We start from the raw sequence: 16,319 nt of genomic DNA, 5'->3' as shown, positions 1-16,319 counted from the left end.
AGGGGGAGAGAGGGGAGCCGCCGGAGGAAGTCTCCGAGGCTGGAAGCGCCCCGCAGCGGCCCCGCGCCTCCCGCCGGGGCTTCCGGGGAGATGGAGCCACGTCGGGGCCGTTCCTTCGGCTAGAGGGGGCCGGACACTCGGACACGCGGGCTGCTCCCGCGGGGGCTGAGGCTCCCGGACACCCCCCTCCGCCCCCGCCCGGGGCCGGGCTCTCGGCATCCTCCTCTCCCCACCCCAACTCAGCGCCCGGAGCGGCCGGTCCCCAGACCCTCACGCCCGCCCGACGCGCGCATCCTGGGGGTCACCATGACTCGGCTGAGCTGGTGCTTCTCCTGCGTGATCCGATGGGGCAAGTACCTCTTCACCTGCCTGCTGCCCCCGCGCTTCTGCCTCCGCAGCCAGGTAAAAGCCCTCCGCCTCACATGGCACCTGTTCCCCTCCCCTCCCCCAGCCCGGCTTCCCACTCCCTGACAGGCACTCCCCGCCCGTGGTCTCCTACGCGGCCGAGGTATCACCCTCCCACCTTCAGGACACACCGTCTTGACCCTTGTCAGCCTGGCTTTCAACAGAGTTTGGGGACTCCTGGGGCGCCCCTTCCCCGGGCAGCACGGATGCAGGAGGGGGGAGTGGCTGCCCTTCCCCCAGCGCATCTGGAGTTTGGGTCAGAAGTCTGAAGGGTAGTACTGAAGTCTGTGGGGATTTGGGCACAGAGGAGCGTTTCTAAGGGTTTTCAGCATCCCTCCTAAGTTTCTGTGGGGAGGGAGGACGAGTTTCTGGAAATGGCTCTTTTCCCCCCACTGGACTAAGAGGACCCAGAGTTAAGGCTGGGGGATAGCAGAGTGAGATGGAAGTGGGGCGTGAAGGGGCTGGTGGACTCGGGAGGGATTTCCCAGAGGATGGAGGGACCAGGGAACTGGACAGGGAGAGGATGAGGGCAGGAGGCAGTAGCTGGGCTAGTGAGGGTGGAGGGGTCTGCCGGGACCGCAGTGCAATGGGTCTATGGGTGGGCGTGTCCTGGTTGAGCATCTTTCCCCTGGGATCCTCCTAGAGAAGCTCCTTGACAATGCCTTCAGGGTGTGTTTGCTTGACTTCTGTGTGTGTGTGTGTGTGTGTGTGTGTGTAAGGAGGAAGCTGGGGAGAGGGTGGAGGTGGGTGCATAGCTAGCCAGCAGAGTAGGGAACTGGAAAAACTGTGTGTAACCTTAAATTCTCTCCTGGTGGGGCAGAGAGAACCCCAAGAGCATGACCTTGAGCCCTTAGAAGCGTCCAGTGAGGGGAAGGATTTCAGGAACTGGGGGTCCTGTAACAGGGAACTGGGCTTCTGGTCCGTTCTGCATTCCTTTTGGGAACCAGAAGGGCCCGTCACGCTGGGGGAGAGGGGCGCAGTACACCATTCTGGTTAAGAGTGCCAGATGCAGAGCCCGTCTGCCTGGCTTTGAATTCTGGCTCTCCCATTTACTAGCGGTGGACCTTGGGCAAGTTGCTAAATCTGGCTGTACCTTAGTTTTCACACATGTAAAATGGAGATAATGAAACTACCTACACCATTGGGTTGTTGTGAGGATTAAATGAGGCAATACGTTTAAAGTGTTTACCGAAGTGCCTACTCCATAGTAGGTGTTCAATAAAAATTAGGAATATTATCTTGATTACTACTGTGCCTTTCCAGCAGGGGTCTCCTTCCTTGTAGACCTCCAGACAGGCCAGGACTGGGGTATGTGGGGATGGAGGGATTTCTCCCAGTATCCATTCTCTCCATCATATGGGATTGAATGTTCAGCTCCTCCTCCCAGGTGCTGCCTCCGGGCCTCAGTTTCCCTCTCTGCCACTCCGCAGTGGGGAAAGGTGCCAACAGGCTTCCGCTCCAGTCACCCAAGGTGTGCTTTGAAATCTTCTAGCAAAATGCATTGTCCCCAGGGATTGGCTGCGAGGCAGGCTCTGCAGCTGTGGAGCACGGGGCCAGAGCCCCATCCACGGTCCAGTGGACTCTGAGTTCAGAGGCTGCGGAGTCGGGTTTTCGCATTTGGGAAAAGGCAGCCTGCAGCGGGAAATGGCCAGCAAGGACCAGGTCAGTTGGACCCCAGGCCGCTTAGCAATCCCCCACTCCTCATTTGTAGAGGTAGAGGGTGACCCCGAACTCCTCCTGGGCCAGGATTTGAATGCGGCACTGGGGGTGAGGGGCTGGATGAGCAGCTGCAGCTGCCTCCCTCCCTCCAGCCAGCCTTGGAGGGCCTGAGTCAGGCAGGAAATTAGAGCTGGGGGGGAGATCAAGATCACCGAGTAGAGCCCTGGCGAAGATTTTATTAAAAATTGTTGGGATTGGGCCCAGACTCTGTCCCCACCTAGGGTGCTGGTGGAGGGGAGGTTAAGGGAAGGGGATGTGAATGATGCTCCTTCCTGTGTCAGCTAGGGAAACTGAGGCCCAGGCAGGGCCCAGTTGGAAACTCGGCTTCTGTTTCAGGGAGCATCCAGATTTTTGGAATGCAACGGGGTGATCCCCATCTCATACTGGAGGGGTGGTGGGCATGGGGGCAAGGGGCAAGACCTCCCCAGCCCACAGGGTGCCTTGGTAAGCTTTGGGATGGATGCCTCATGCTGCGGGCTGATGTGTCCCATGCCGGGCTTGGTGAATGAAGCGTAGATGGGACTTCAGCCCCCATTGACCCCTGGCACCCTGGGCAGTGGTACATGGAGGCATGCTAGGGTTCTAGCACCGCAGAACTCAAAGGCCGAGTGTGTATGGGGCTGGGAAGCAGGGTGAGGAGGCATAGCTTACTGGAAAGGAGGGTCTCTGGCCAGCAGAGGCCAGACCCTGTGCTCACCCAGATCTCGGGCCCCAGAGCTTGCAAGTCCTGCGGCTTTTCTCTTCTGGTTGGCTCTTCTGGAGCCACAAGGGAGCCAGTCAGTCTCACCCCGAACCCTGTGGCTGCACTGTCCTCAGCTTCCCTCTTTCCTGCCCCCTGCACCTCCCACCCAAGCCAGACCTGGGCCTGGGTAACTGACCCCCTCTGTGGAGCTGCAGAGCCAGCCCTTGGATCAGCTGTGGGAGGAGAGCTAAATCATCACCGCCACATGGGACCATAGCCCCTAGTCCTGCTATAGGAGCAGCAGGAACGTTCTCAATCCCCATGAGATGTTGAGTCAGACGCTGGCTCTCCATTCTCACACACCCTAGCTGTGTGACTCCGAGCAGCTTGCCGAACCTCTCTGTGCCTCAGCTTCTGCCTCTGTAAAATGAGAGCTGGTAGGAGCCTTAAGTGGATGCCACAATGAAGTGCCTGATTAGTTAATACTGTCTTTCCTGGGGCAAGGGGTGGAGTGGTATCGTCTAAGGGGACGAACGGGTACAGATGGAGTTACCGAGCACTTGGTGTCAGATTCCTGCGCGTCCCATACTATCAGGCTCTGTAGCTGGGCGTTGGAGAGGAATCCCAGAGCCAGCAGTGCCCCTGCTTATTTGACGGGAGGCATCTGGGACAGACTGGGAGGAAGGCTGTGGTGTGAGCGGCCCCTGCGTGGAAGGCAGTGGGCTGTAGGGTTGGCCGGAAGCTGGAAGCATGATCGTCGCACAGTGGCTGCTTTAGGGAAATGTGTGGGGCCTGGGAACCATGAGACTGGGGCTCTTTCCTGACCAGCTCTGTGACCTCCCTCCACTGCAGGGTTGTCGTCCGTTCAACAAGGGGGCTGGGTTAGATAAGCTGCGCCCCAAAGGCCAGACTCTCCCCATGGACATGTTTAATTTGGCTGGCAGCATGGGTTTTCTTTTCTTTTCTTTTTTTTTTAAATTTCAAAATTCGGGTTTTTTGTTCATGTTTTGTATGAAAGATTTTATATGATCATATAGATTTGGGGCTTCTTGACAGATCAAAGGATCTGGTGGTCTTCTGTCAGATATCCCAGATGCCACAGTGGCTGTCTTGAGGAGTGCGTGTCCCCTTTAGCTGGGGCTGCCCTTTCGAGGTCCCCAGAGACCCCTTGCCCGCTCCTCTCATTTAACGTCTGTCGGGCCCCTGAAGGCTCTGACTGTGACTCTCCTGGTCGCCCTGACTGTGGCTGCTCGCTGAGCCTGAGAGTCTTTCCACCTCCGATGATCTTGACCTTCAGCTTCTGTGCTGGTTGTGACAGAGGCAAGGCTCAAAGCCACCGCAGGAGATGGGCCAGACAACAGGAAGAACTTTTTGATGGACGAGTGTCTAGGGACAGGAAGAGTGGATTGGAGGGAACTGGGGCCTCGGCCTGGGAACTTGGGGGCATCACAGAAGGTGGAGCTGAAAGGGACCTGAGAGGCCATCAGCCTGACCATTTTGCAGGTGAGGAAATGAGGCCGGGAGAGAGGGGTGTCAGGCTCAGGCTCAGAAAGCCCCTGAGCTTCATGCCCGCCCTCACTCACGCATCCCTCTGCGCCAGCTCAGTCCACCTCCGTCCAGCGCCCGAACTGTTTCTTCTGCTGGCTGCTGGGTCTGGATCTGGAGGGCAGCTAGCAGGAGTGCTCTGCGTGCAGATGGGGGAGCTGAGTGGAACCCAGACCTGGCCGCGGCAGTGGGGAGGCAGTGGGGTGGTGGGGCCCGGGGTGGTGGTGGGTCCTGAGGCTTCTGGGATCCCAGCCCGGAAAATCCAGCCAGCCCACTGGCGTGTCCCTGATGTCTGCTGCAGACAAGACCCTGGTCCAAGCCCAAGGCGGGGAATCCCAGGCTGAGCAATACTGTCCGGGCCCCCTGAGAGTCCGCAGTCTGAGAGGGCCCAGAGGCCAGGGGGTAGCAGGAGGAGATGGTGCTGAAGATGGGTGGGTATCACAGGCGTGTGCAAACGTGTGCTGGCAGGACTGCCCAAGGTCCTAAGGGGATCAGAGGGGGAGAGAAAGAAGGGGTTTGGGTGGGGGACGGTAGATGCTAACAGGAGGAAAATAGGTTAGGACCCATTGACTGATAGATCGACTCATTCATTCTTCAACCATGTCTGGTACCTGCTGTATGCCAGGCTCTGGAGACACGAAACACAGGGCATGTCCTTGCCCAAGGAACTCTCTCCTTGTGTGGGTGGGGGAGGGACACCAGGCTGCGAAGGATGAAAAATGGATAACAAGCCAGAAACGGGGTCATTACAGAGTTAGAGACACCTCGGGTGGCAGAGTTTAACATTCAACAGGGTGGATGGTGGTTAGGTAGCAGGGAGGACTTCCCAACAGTGAGAGGTTCAGATACAGGGGAGACCCCCACAGGCTTGGAATAGAGGGATGGGGACATTCTGGGGGAGGGTTCTTCCAGGGGGACCCCCAGCACGAGGGTCCTCCACACCCTGAGGGGACCGGGGAAGGGGCTGCCTTGAGGTCCGTGGGGCCCCTTTGGGCTTTGTGGGAGGCCAGACAAGCTGGTGTCACCGTGACTTGGTCTTTGGGCTTGTTTTCCAGCGTTTCTGGGAAGCTGCAAGATGATTTCTCAGAACTTCTGAGATAGCCGTCGGGAGGTGCATCCTCTAGTGTGGCCAGCAGCAAAGGGCTGTGGGAGCAGGAAGGGTGGGCCAGGGTACTGGGCTGGCAGGCTGGAGCTGGCTGCGCCCTCCAAGTTGTGGGAAGGCTGGAAGGGCTGGGGGTGGTGGCTGGGGGTGGGCTCCCAAGGGCCTCCTGAAAAGCCATGCCTCCTCGCTTGCCTGTGGCTCGTCTGCAGAGGGTGGGAGGCTGTGCAGGAGTGTCCGTCTGTGGACCACCCAGGGGTGGTCGCAGGGCCGGCTATACGTGGAACCCTGGTGCCTTCAGTGTCGGCCAAACTGTCAGTGAGCCCCAGCAGGCTTGGAAGGGAGGTGGCTGGGGTGGGGGAATCGAAGGGTATCGTGATGCTGCAGGGCATGCCGTGGAGGGGCAAAACCTTTTGCAGCTTCATAGCTCTGCAGAAGGAATTGGAGAGACTTGGAGAGAAAGGAGAAGGGGGCCCCCGAGAAGGGACCCCGGTTCTTCACCCTGTCTCCTTGACCAGAACAAAGACTCTGAACACAGGCATCTGCTCCAGGAAGGACCAGAATCAGACACCTTGCTTCGGTGTCCTCCCGTGACTTCTCAGAATCACCAGAAGATAGAGTGTCAGTCCCTTGTGCAGTGCACAACCTGCATTTCCGCACGTGGCAGCCTTTCCCCAGCTGAAGTGTGAAGGGATCCCTCTCTTTCTGGAGTTAGGCAGGTAAATGTCTCGGTTGGTCTGGGAGGCCACACACCTGGCTGGGCAGGTCCAGCTGAGGGGGGAGGCCGGTTGTAGAGGCTGAACCCTCGGGATGCACTGTATGTGGTGCTGACAGAGGGTGGCAAGGGCATTCTTTTGGGTGAGGGGGGGAGAGAGTCAGGGGATCCGTAAGCCTTTGTACATGCCAGGGGCACACACCGCACACTTGTGCATGTGCAGGGGAGCCAAGCGAGAGGACTTTCTTGCCATGTTACTCAATCCAGGAAAGTGGTCTCAAAGTGCCTACTCTGGGTGGGGCCCCGTCCTCGGTATTTTGTGTGTTTATGTGAGTTGGACTGTGTGTCCTGGTGTGTGTGTCTACAGAAGGGGGTGGGGCTGAGCCCTCTTTCCCTCCCCTGGAAGGCTCCAAAAAGCAGAGCGGGTGATTCACCAGCCCCACCCACCCTCACTTGGTCCAGCCTTGGCCAGAGCTCAAAGAGGAAAGACTTTGGGGGGAAAAACTTGGGGGGGAGGGGTGGGAGCGGATTAAGACAATGAGGGCCTGAGCAGATTTTGCTGGATTCCCTTGCAGTGCTCCCTGGGAATACATTTATATTCTGTACCCTACTTTTTACCCTGCTCTGGACCCCAAACTCTCACTCCTGAGCTAAAGGTGGGGGAGAGGGCAGGGGAGGGCTGGAGGGGAAGGGGAGCACTGTGGGGGAGAAGTAGGCGGGTGGAATGGGGGGAGGTGAAAACTGGGCCCAGGGAGGGGGGGCAGGGGCTGTGGAGGAGGAAGTAGGGAAATGCAAACCAAATGTTGGCTCAGGGTACAGTCAGGAAAAACAGACTCTCGCAGGAGCCTGGAGCGGGGCTCCCTTTAGGAAGGGCAGGAAGGGCTGGGACAGATGTTTGGAGAAAAGAAAGAAGGAAAAAAAAAGAAGTAGGAAAAAAATTGGAATGAAATCCACAGCCTGGAGGCAGGGCCATTCTCCCACAGTCTCGGGCCTGGTTTTTCTTGTGTTAAGGCCTGTTGCTGAGTGTGTGCAAATAAACGTGTGTTCCCAGGGCAGGAGGGCATGCATCTGTACTCAAGAGATGGGCCGGGGCCGGGGAAGCCCAGGATATAGGGATTGTGTCTGTCTGTTCATCAGTGGTCTGGGGGCGGGGAGGGGGGTCTGCAGTGAGGACGGTAGGCTCAGCGGGCCTGCAGCATCAGATCAGAAGGCGGGAGGAGCCTCGGTGGCTCACAGGGCTCGTATGTCTGGAGGTGGGGGTGGGGGTGCAGGGTGGACAGTGATGGCCTGGGCGGGGGGCTGTCTCCAGTAGCTGTCCCTTTGCCTTGTCTCCTTCATACCCCCCTGCAAAGCAGGGCTTCTGACCCCCAGCCCCACCAGTGGAGCCTGGGAGGAGGGAGGAGACAGGAGGCTGGGACAAGGGGTGGAGTGGGGGGAGGAGGAAAGGAGGGAGGGTGAGCTGGAGGCAGGCAGGGTGAGCTGCCGGGCAGATGCTGACTGCTCCGTCGTTCTCAGAGCTGCCTTCTGCCTGCTCCGTGGGGGCTGTGAGCTCAGGGGGGCCGTGAGCAGGCTCTGGCCTGGGCCCGAGGGACGGCGCCTGCCGAAGATGACGTGGATCTGTCTGTCCTGCATGCTCTGGGTAGGTCTGGCTGCTTTAGCTAGGAGGTCGCAGGGCCGCCCCCCCCCCAACATCTTATCCTTAGGCAGAGAGCCAGCGTGCGGGAGTGTTGGTGGTAAAGGCGGAGGGCCTCTCTGCCTCCTGCTGACTGACAGAAGGACAGACTGACTAGGGCAGGCCCCCATCAACAGGGCCTAGGCCCTGGTTCTCCGGGTCAGGACATCCCCCCTCCCCACCTTTCTTGCCTCCACTTGAGTCCAGGAGCTGTAGTTTGTTTGTTTTGGGAGCCTCTCCTGCCTGCACCGCCCCCCCCCCCCCCCCCCCCCCCCCCCCGCCAAGAAGTTTGTTTGTTTTGGGAGCCTCTCCTGCCTGCACCGCCCCCCCCCCCCCCGCCCCCTGCCCCGCCACACTGGGGGGAAAATACTTCACCCCTCTGCTGCTCAGCCCAAGCTGGGGAGGTGGCCGTGCTAGGGGTCTGGGGGACAGGAGACACTGACCTAGCAAATGAAACCTGGGGAAGCCTGGCTGTGGAGACCTCTGTTTGGATCCCGTTACTTTGATCCCTTCTAGACTCAGTATCAGCTTCTTCCCACTACCATCGCTTCCCCTATAGGCCGCCCATCCTTACCAAGACCCTCCTGCCTCCCCTCCCCTCCTGCCCAGAAGAGGAAAACACTGCTTCCTCTTTCTCCCTTCTTTTCTGCTCCCCCCACCCCGGATTTAGGAAGGTGTGTGTTGGGGTGAGGGTGCCTGAGGGGTGGGAAGGCAGGGGCTGGAGGCCACATGATGAGGGTAAAAGTCTCCTGGGAGAGAGGGGGGCGGGGAGAGTCCTGACCGCCGCAGGAGGGGTGGGGGCAGGGGCAGGAGACCCCTTCCTCAGAGGGGCTTCTCGGAGGTCTGGGCTGGGTGAAGGCATGCACAGGGGTCAGGAGGGCGAGGAAGTCATCCCTGGCTGAGGTTCATGTTGGTCTCAAAGAGAGTGATGGCTGGCTTGGGGGGAGGGGGCTCTGGGCCCAGGATCCAGATGTGGCCTTTCCTGCCCCTTTCCCTGTTCCGGCCAGTCCCCAGGCAAGCCCAGGCTGGGGGCAGCTGTGGGAGATCAGACTTGGGCAGCCAGGCATCCTTGGAGCAGTGAGGGGAAGGGTGGGAGAGGGGGCTGGAACGCGGGGGTTTGGGTGGAGCGTGGGGCTCGGGTGCAGGGGTGGGTCAGAATAGTAGACCGGGAGAGCCCGCAACGTCCTGCACAGAGGCTGCACCAGTGGTTTTCTGTGAAATGGGATCCTTGGCCAAGTTCATCTCTCTGGGCCCTTCCAGCGCCCTCGGACAAGCTCAGGAAGGCCTGCCTACAGTGCTGAGGATCGAGGTGGGCAGCGGGGGAGCCCTGCCGGGGGACAGATGGCAGTTAGATTTCCAGGGGTGACCGGCTGCTGTGGATGGGGGAAGGGCCACTTCGGCTCAGAGGGCGTGGGAAAAGTACTTCGCCTGGGCAGCCCTCAGTTTCCCCATGGGTGAAAGTAGGATAGTGAAGGGGAGCTGCTGAGAGGTAGGCATGAGTGCCCTGTCGACCTTACTGTCCTTTCTGAGAGTTGGGAGAAGGTGCTCGTGACCAAAGGCAGGTGTGGATGCTGCCACTTTGGGGCCTCTAAATCCCTCCCCTGCCCTCTCTCCTGGTCCCTTCCCAGCCGTGTCCCTCCCGGCCCTGTGGGCCAGCCCCGTGGGCACTTGCTGGTGAGAGTGGGCTGGGCAGAGGGGATGGCCATTGCCGGGGGGCGGGGGCTAGAGTCTGGGGAAGTGTGGACTGGACAGAGGGCACAGTTCTGGCCCTGTCAGTGCTCCCACAGATGCCCAGGCAGCTCTACCAGCAACCTTCCTCTCTTCTGGGCAGGACTGGGGTGTATGTGGCGGGCAGTGGAAGGGTGGATGGCACCAGGTATGGAGAGGGAGCACAGAGGCCCTGGAGACCTTGCCAAGGGGGCTGCTTCTGCCTTGAGAGGCAGCTGGTGGTGGGAAGTGTGCGGACTTTGACACAAGACAGGGCTAGGTTAAAATCTTAGTTCCATTATTTACCAGATGGGCCTTGGGTAAAACAGTTCCCTTCCTGAGTCTGTTTCCTGGTCTGTAAAGTGGGAATAAGAAAATACACCTTGTGTGATGGGGATGAGCACAGAGATAATGCATGTCAAAAGAACAGGTGCCCAGGCACACAGTAGGTGCTCAGTAGATGCTCGTCCTTCTGCCGCTCCGAAACCTCCTGCTTGGCTCGTGGGATCCCCTGAACCCAGATCTCATGTGCGGGGAGGATCTCCCTGGGATGGCTGTTGTGGGAGGGGGCCCCTGAGGCTCCTGACTGCCCCAGGACCGCCCAGGTATTCTGAGGCCAACAACTAGCTGGGTCTGCTGCCTCGGGGAGGTAAACTGAGGCATGGTCTGGAAGAGCTAGGTCTTGTGCCCCTGCGTGTGTGCATGCTTGTGTATGTGGACAGAGAAAGATATAGATGCTTCCTCCGAGCAGCAGTGTATCTGCAGTGCACGGCTTTCATAAGCTCGAGGAATAAAAATCACTTTATTAGTGAAGGAGCATAGCTACATGTTATGCATAACTTGATTTTCTCATCAGATGCTCCTGTTATTACATATTCAAAGATGGTTTATTTAGAAAATAATTACATGCCCATTAATTGAGGCTCTTTGGTGTTGTGCCGATGGAGTTAGAGCTGCAGGCTCTTCCTTCCAGAAGGGCTCACTCTATTCCCGGGAACTGGGGGGGAGCTTATCAAGGGAGGTGGGGCTGAAAGAGCCACCCGGGGTGGGGGTGGGGTGGGCAAGTGCTCTGGCCCTGCCCTGAGGAAGCCATGTGGCCTCAGGCTGGTCACTCGACTTTTCTGGACCTCACAGAAGTGGAGAAAGTATTCTCAGAGGCCCCTTCCAGCTGCAGACAATGAAGCGTTCTTTTTTCTGGAGTGGTGTTCTTCCCAGTGCCAAGCGCACAGTTTTGTACAGAAGGGTCCTCATGAGCCCGCAGATTCTCAGGGCGCAGTTTCTGCCACAGAGACCCCAGTCTGACCTCTTGGTCCTGAACTCGCTGGCTCTGGAGTTTTGTTTGCCTGTGAGGGCTGTGCCCACCCGGGGCCTCCTGATAAGTGGGGCTTGGGACCTAGGCTGGGCTACACGAGACTGACCAGAGTCTGAAATAAAACCCTCCTTTTGCAGAGGTTTTCAGAATGACGTTTGAGGCACAAGGTCAGGGACAAGTATCTCACTGTTCCTCTGCAGTGTTCAGAGGAAGTGCAGTGGGCTGGCTTCGATCCCGGCCCCGCCACTTGCTAGCTGCGAGACCTTAGGCAAGTAGCTTCACATCTCTGTGCCTCAGTTTCCCCACCTACCTAGAGTGTCGTTCGGTTTTAAATGAGCTAATAGACGCATACACTTAAAATAGCGTCTCTCACACAGTCAGGGCTTAAGAAATGTTAGCTCTTACTGTCTGATGGCATGTTTTCAGAGCCACGAAGCAAGCCAGAGCAGAACTAGAGACCGGGTTCTCCCGGTCCCCCATCAAGGGCTCTCCATCCTGGGAATCCTTCAGGGCAGGGTGTGCGGGGCCAGGAGAATCAGGAGAGTGATGCGAAGGCCCGAGAACAATCAGGGCCCTCCCCTGCAGGCGGGATGCACACGGTCAGAGCGTGGGCTCTGGAGCCAGCCTGTCTGGATACCACTTATTAGCTGTCTGCTCAGGCGAGTTACTTAGCCTCTCTGTGCCTTCCTTGTGTACAGTTCCTCGACTTCAACAGTTTCACTTGAGATTCAGTGTGATTCTGTAAGGCGTGAATGGCAGGGACGAAGGTTCCAGTTTCCGGCCATGGTGAAGGGGACCCACAGAGGGGAAGGGGCCTGCTCAAGGCCCACGTAGCTTCTGGGTTCAGTGGTCCTAGACAGGGAAGGGTAGGCGCTGGGAGGGTGTTGGAGCTCTGGGTTGGGGGGGGGGGTTGGGGGCCGGCAGCCCAGGGGTAGCGGCTGGTGTCAGGGAAGTGCTGTGTGTGATGGAGACACCGTCCAGCCACTGGGCCACGCAGGCATCCACCCACCTGCTGCCCGTCCATCCATCTCACGGACGATTATGGGGTGCCTACTTTCTTCAAGAAGCTTGCAGGTCTTGGGCTAATGATTACAGTAAGGTGGGTGTTGCCAAGACGGAAGCTGTGGGGGCAGGTAAGGGGGGACCTCACCTGGACTGGAGGAGGGGGAGGTATTAGGAGAGGTATACTTCAATGCAGGGGTGAAGCTGAGAGCTCAGAAGTCCAAGTGCAGCAGCTAAGGGTAACTGTGGATGGACAGGACTGGGGAAACTGCCAGGAGGTGGCCTTTGGGCAGAGGGGCGCCGAGGATGGGACGGTCAGGGCCTCTGGCACACTGTCAGTGACATGGGAGTGCAGTGGCTAGGGACTTGGGACCCTGCCTCAGACAGACTTGGATTTGAGTCTCTGTTCCATCCTGCCCTCCCTGTGTGTCCAGAGCAGGTTCCTCGGGCTCCTTGTCACTGTGAGGGGTCAGTGAGGGAATCTGGGCTAGCCCCTCGCTGTGGCACCGGCCCATGCATGGGGCTCAGCCTGTCCCATCTCTGAGTCCTGCCACCCCAGGAGATGACTCACTTTAGGGCACAAAAAGGGACCTGCGACTGGCTGCTCAGGCATGTGGGGACGTGGTCTATGAAGTTGCTGAGCAGGGGAGAGAGAAGCAAGCTGAAGGGGGAGATGATCCAGCTCCAGAAACAGTCTGGGGCTGAGTCCTGGGCTCCCAAGCCCCCGTGTTCTCTGTCACAGGGCAGGAGCTCAGTCAGTGCGACCCCCTGCCCTCCTCCCTCCGTGGAGAAGCGGGGCTACTCGGAGTCAGAGAGTTTCATCTCAGCTAGCACCTGTGGCTGGTGAAGGGGGTGACCCGTGTCCTCTCCCCAAGGGCAGGCCAGTGCGCGTGGGATACAACCACACGTGGGGAAACTGATGCCAGACAGCAAATCCACTCAGTTTGCTCCTTCAGACTTGTTTAGGGATCACACCGGTCCAGGGCACGGGGACATGGAACAGAAGGCCCGGCGGACACGTGCCCCCAGTGTGCTAGTCTAGTGCACACAGGAGTGACAGATGACGTGAAATGCCTGGGGGCTGCTCACCCGGGCCAGGCATTGTCTCAGAACAACTTGTGGGAGGTGACTATTACCAGCCCATTTAACCGATTAGTAAAGTGAAGCAGATGGGGCTAATCCACTTGCCTGGGGCCACCTCGCTAGCAAGGAAGGAGCAGGAGCTCCCGATGGCATAGAGGGCTCCAATGGGGCACCAGGAAAGTGCAACCAGGGGAGGAGGGGGTGCCTGGGGGTGGGGGGCGCTCAGCCCAAATGGAATCCTGAGGAAGTAAGCAGACAAATCCAAACTGAGGGACCTCCTGCAAAACAGCCCAGAGTCTTCAAAAAAGGGAAATCAAAAGGTGGAGTAGTGTGTCTAGATGAAAGATGAAGGGAACTCAGCAAGGAAATGTAATGCAGGGTCCTGGTGGATCCTGAGTCCCGGAGCAAAACAAAACCGAAGACCCAGCTACGATGGATGTTAATGGGGCCAAAGGGGAAATTCGAATATGAACGAAATCTTAGAGAACGGTACTGCGCTGATGCCGGATTCCCTGCGTGTGATCATCACGGTAGGCTTTCTGTAGGGCTTTCTGTAGGGCTTTCTGTAGGGCCAGAGGCGGAGAAACAGCGCAGGCAAAAGCAGCACAACATTAGCAAACGGTGAATCACGGTGATCGGAACATGCATGCTCATCTTTTCCAGCGCTTTCAAACCCTTCAGAATAAAAAAAGAAGACAGCGGTGGGGAGTCTGAATCTAAGACAGTGTTGTGCGGGGGGAGGGTATCTGGGAAAATCTCCCTGAGGGGCTGGGGTTTGAATGTGGCCCTCGAGGACCTATAGGAGCTTGGCAGGCTGAGAGGGGAGGAAGGGCATTCTGGGAAGGGGGAACAGCAGAGCAGAGGCTCAGAGGTGGACGCAGGGCAGCGAGCTGGGGAGCGGGGTGTGGGGTTTGAGATGGCAAGGTGGGCTGGGTATGGACTGAGGCTGCTTCCCCTGCTGGCTTGAGGGAGTGCACGTTTTGTCTTGGATGCATGGGTAGGCATGGAAGCATTTTGGGGTGAGTGGGGGTGTCAGTGACCCCATAGAGCTGTGCTCTTTAGAGGCTGCATTGAGGCTGTGTGGGGGAGGCGGGGCCCAGTGTCAGGGGCCCAGGAGGCTGTGGCAATAGCTGTGCGTAGAAGTGACAAGGCTTTCCATAGGGCAGAGGCCTCGGAATCAAAAAGCGCAGGAGGGCTGAGAGTGTTCGGGAAGCAAAATTCAAAGTCTGGCAGCTAGTTGGACTGGAGGGTGGAGGGCTGGGAGGAGTTGGGGGTGACTCAGAGTTTTCCACTTGGGCGACCAAGAACACCATCAGGCCATTAGCTGGCTAGCAGGTTGGGGGGGTGGCAGAGGTTAAGGAACTTTGGTGTGTATGTGAAGGGAGGTGGGGCTGGGGGAAGCTTGCACTGGAGGTGACTGGGTCTCCCACATGCCAATCTGTGGCTCCTTGGGGAGTCCGAGTCTTCCCCACAGAAGTGACAGGTGATACCAACCATCTTGGTGTCTCCACCCAAGAAGACAAGGCGTGGCGGTGTGGATGGCCAGGAGGCGGGGAGAGGGCTTGCTGACTCTCCAGGGCCTGCTTTTTGGTGACTTTCTTCCCCAAGGCTCACTGGCCCGCAGACTTCTGCCCTCTGGCCACATCATCGGGGCTCCTAGTGTGGGCACAGGGAGCCGAGTGGGAACAGGGCTGGGGGGAGTTTCTTGTGGAGGGGTCTGGAGGCCTGAGCTGGAGGACCCCTAGGGCTGTCAGTCCCCTTTCGCTCCCCACCCCCACCACACTCAGCTCCCATGGGGCAGGGAGGGACCAACAAACAGCATTTCCCCCCCCAGGGCCCAGGACTCCCGCCAAAGCTGTCCCCGCCAGATGTGCCACGCCCCTCTGGCTGGAACTATCTGGCAGGCAGGCTTGGCTGAATGGAGGGTGGGAAGGAGAGGATCCCCCTGAGGCCCAGGAAAGCCCTCTGATGCTGGGTGGGTGGGCTTGTCACAGGGCTCGGGCTCTGGGCTTGGAGGGTGGGGAGGAATGACTTCCCGGCTAGGACCCCTTCCCTTCTCTGGACTCTGGCTCTCGAGGGAGGAGGGTGTTGGAGACACCAGGCAGATCCCGCTGTGGCTGTGCTTCCTCGCGCCCCGCCCCCCCCCCCCCCCGGGGCCCCCAGGTCCTCCAGGAGCTAATCCAGCTAGGAAGAGTGGGGGAGTGCTTTGTGAGGCTGTCTGGCACTTGTCAGGAAAAATGATGAGCATTGTCATAACAAGTGGTTACCCCTGAGCAGAGCTTTGCATTCATGGGCTTGTTCATATTCTCCGCCCATATCTGCAGAGTAACCCTGGGTGAGGGCAGTGTAGGTTCTAGACCCCCAGGTTTCTTCTTCTTCTGGAATTTAACCTATGGTTGGTCGATGGGAAACTCTTGTACCCCCTTGCGTCTAATCATGCATCCTTGTGGCTTCTGCCCCCTGAGTTTTGTTTTGCATTCAATTACTTCATAGATCATGTCTGGTCCATTCTTACAATGATAGCCCCTCAAGATATTTGAAGATCTAAGGCTCACCCACCCTAGACTTTCTCCTCCTGCAAACTGGGACCTTCAGACCTCTGTGGGTGACTCTTTCAACAACATTGCCAGATACCCGTGTTATAGCCGGGCAAGCCTATGTTGCAGAGGAGGTCACAGCCTAGGGCCACTTTCCTGGGGGTGCTGGCCTCCTCGCTCCCACGTGGGTCCCCCAGCCTCTCTTGGAGGGGTGATATCTCATTAGGCACCCCCCTCTGTAACCGTGAGCATGTCCCACCCCCCAGTTCCTCCAGCCCCCTCATCTCAAACTGGCCCATCGGTTCCCCTGCTCTTTCTATACTCAGACTATCTGTCCAAACCCATCATTTTCATTTGGGGACTGTGAGGCCCAGAGAAGGCCATTGGTGTTCTCAGGGTCACCAGCCTAGAGAGCTGGTCTCTAGACTCCCATCCCAATGCTCCTTCAGCCAGAGAGCCAGAATGAGGTGGGGGGAAGGGCAGGGCCTTGGCCCATAAGCTGCTTACAGAGGCCATGAGTGAGGCCAGAGAATGTATCTGAAACCCTGTTCCTGCTCCCCACGCCCATGCGGGGAGAGAGTTTGTAAACTCACATTTATGAGTTTGGGCAGGCAGGGCAGGCAAGCCCAGGGCCCAGGGGAGAAGCCTGGGCGTTTGCTTGTCAGCCTAGAAGGCTCTGCCTGCTCCCCATCTGTTCACTGGGCAGCCAGGAGCCTCTTTTGGGAGATTCCGCTGTTCCAACTATACTTTGGGGAGAAGGCCACCTTCCGTGGGCTTTGGGTGAAGAGCTGGATTTGGGGTATAGACGGAGAAGTCTAGGGGATAAGCTGGAATGGGAAGC

General features: G+C 58.3%; 1 protein-coding gene across 2 annotated transcripts in view; it reads left to right on the top strand.

The window, feature by feature from the left end:
* The first annotated feature begins 291 nt into the window (after positions 1–291).
* The window catches only part of TNS1 (tensin 1), a 201,537-nt gene continuing 185,509 nt past the window's right edge, over positions 292–16,319 (top strand). For both annotated transcript variants that reach the window (XM_078071304.1, XM_078071301.1), the window contains exon 1: positions 292–402. In XM_078071304.1, coding sequence (XP_077927430.1) covers positions 307–402 — 96 coding nt within the window. In that variant the 5' untranslated portion in view covers positions 292–306. The remainder of the gene's footprint in view (positions 403–16,319) is intronic.

This window comes from Halichoerus grypus, chromosome 4 (assembly GCF_964656455.1).
Source record: "Halichoerus grypus chromosome 4, mHalGry1.hap1.1, whole genome shotgun sequence".
NCBI lineage: Eukaryota > Metazoa > Chordata > Mammalia > Carnivora > Phocidae > Halichoerus > Halichoerus grypus.
The sequence above is the reverse complement of the archived record's forward strand: the minus strand, read 5'-3'. Positions and strand labels throughout refer to the sequence as shown.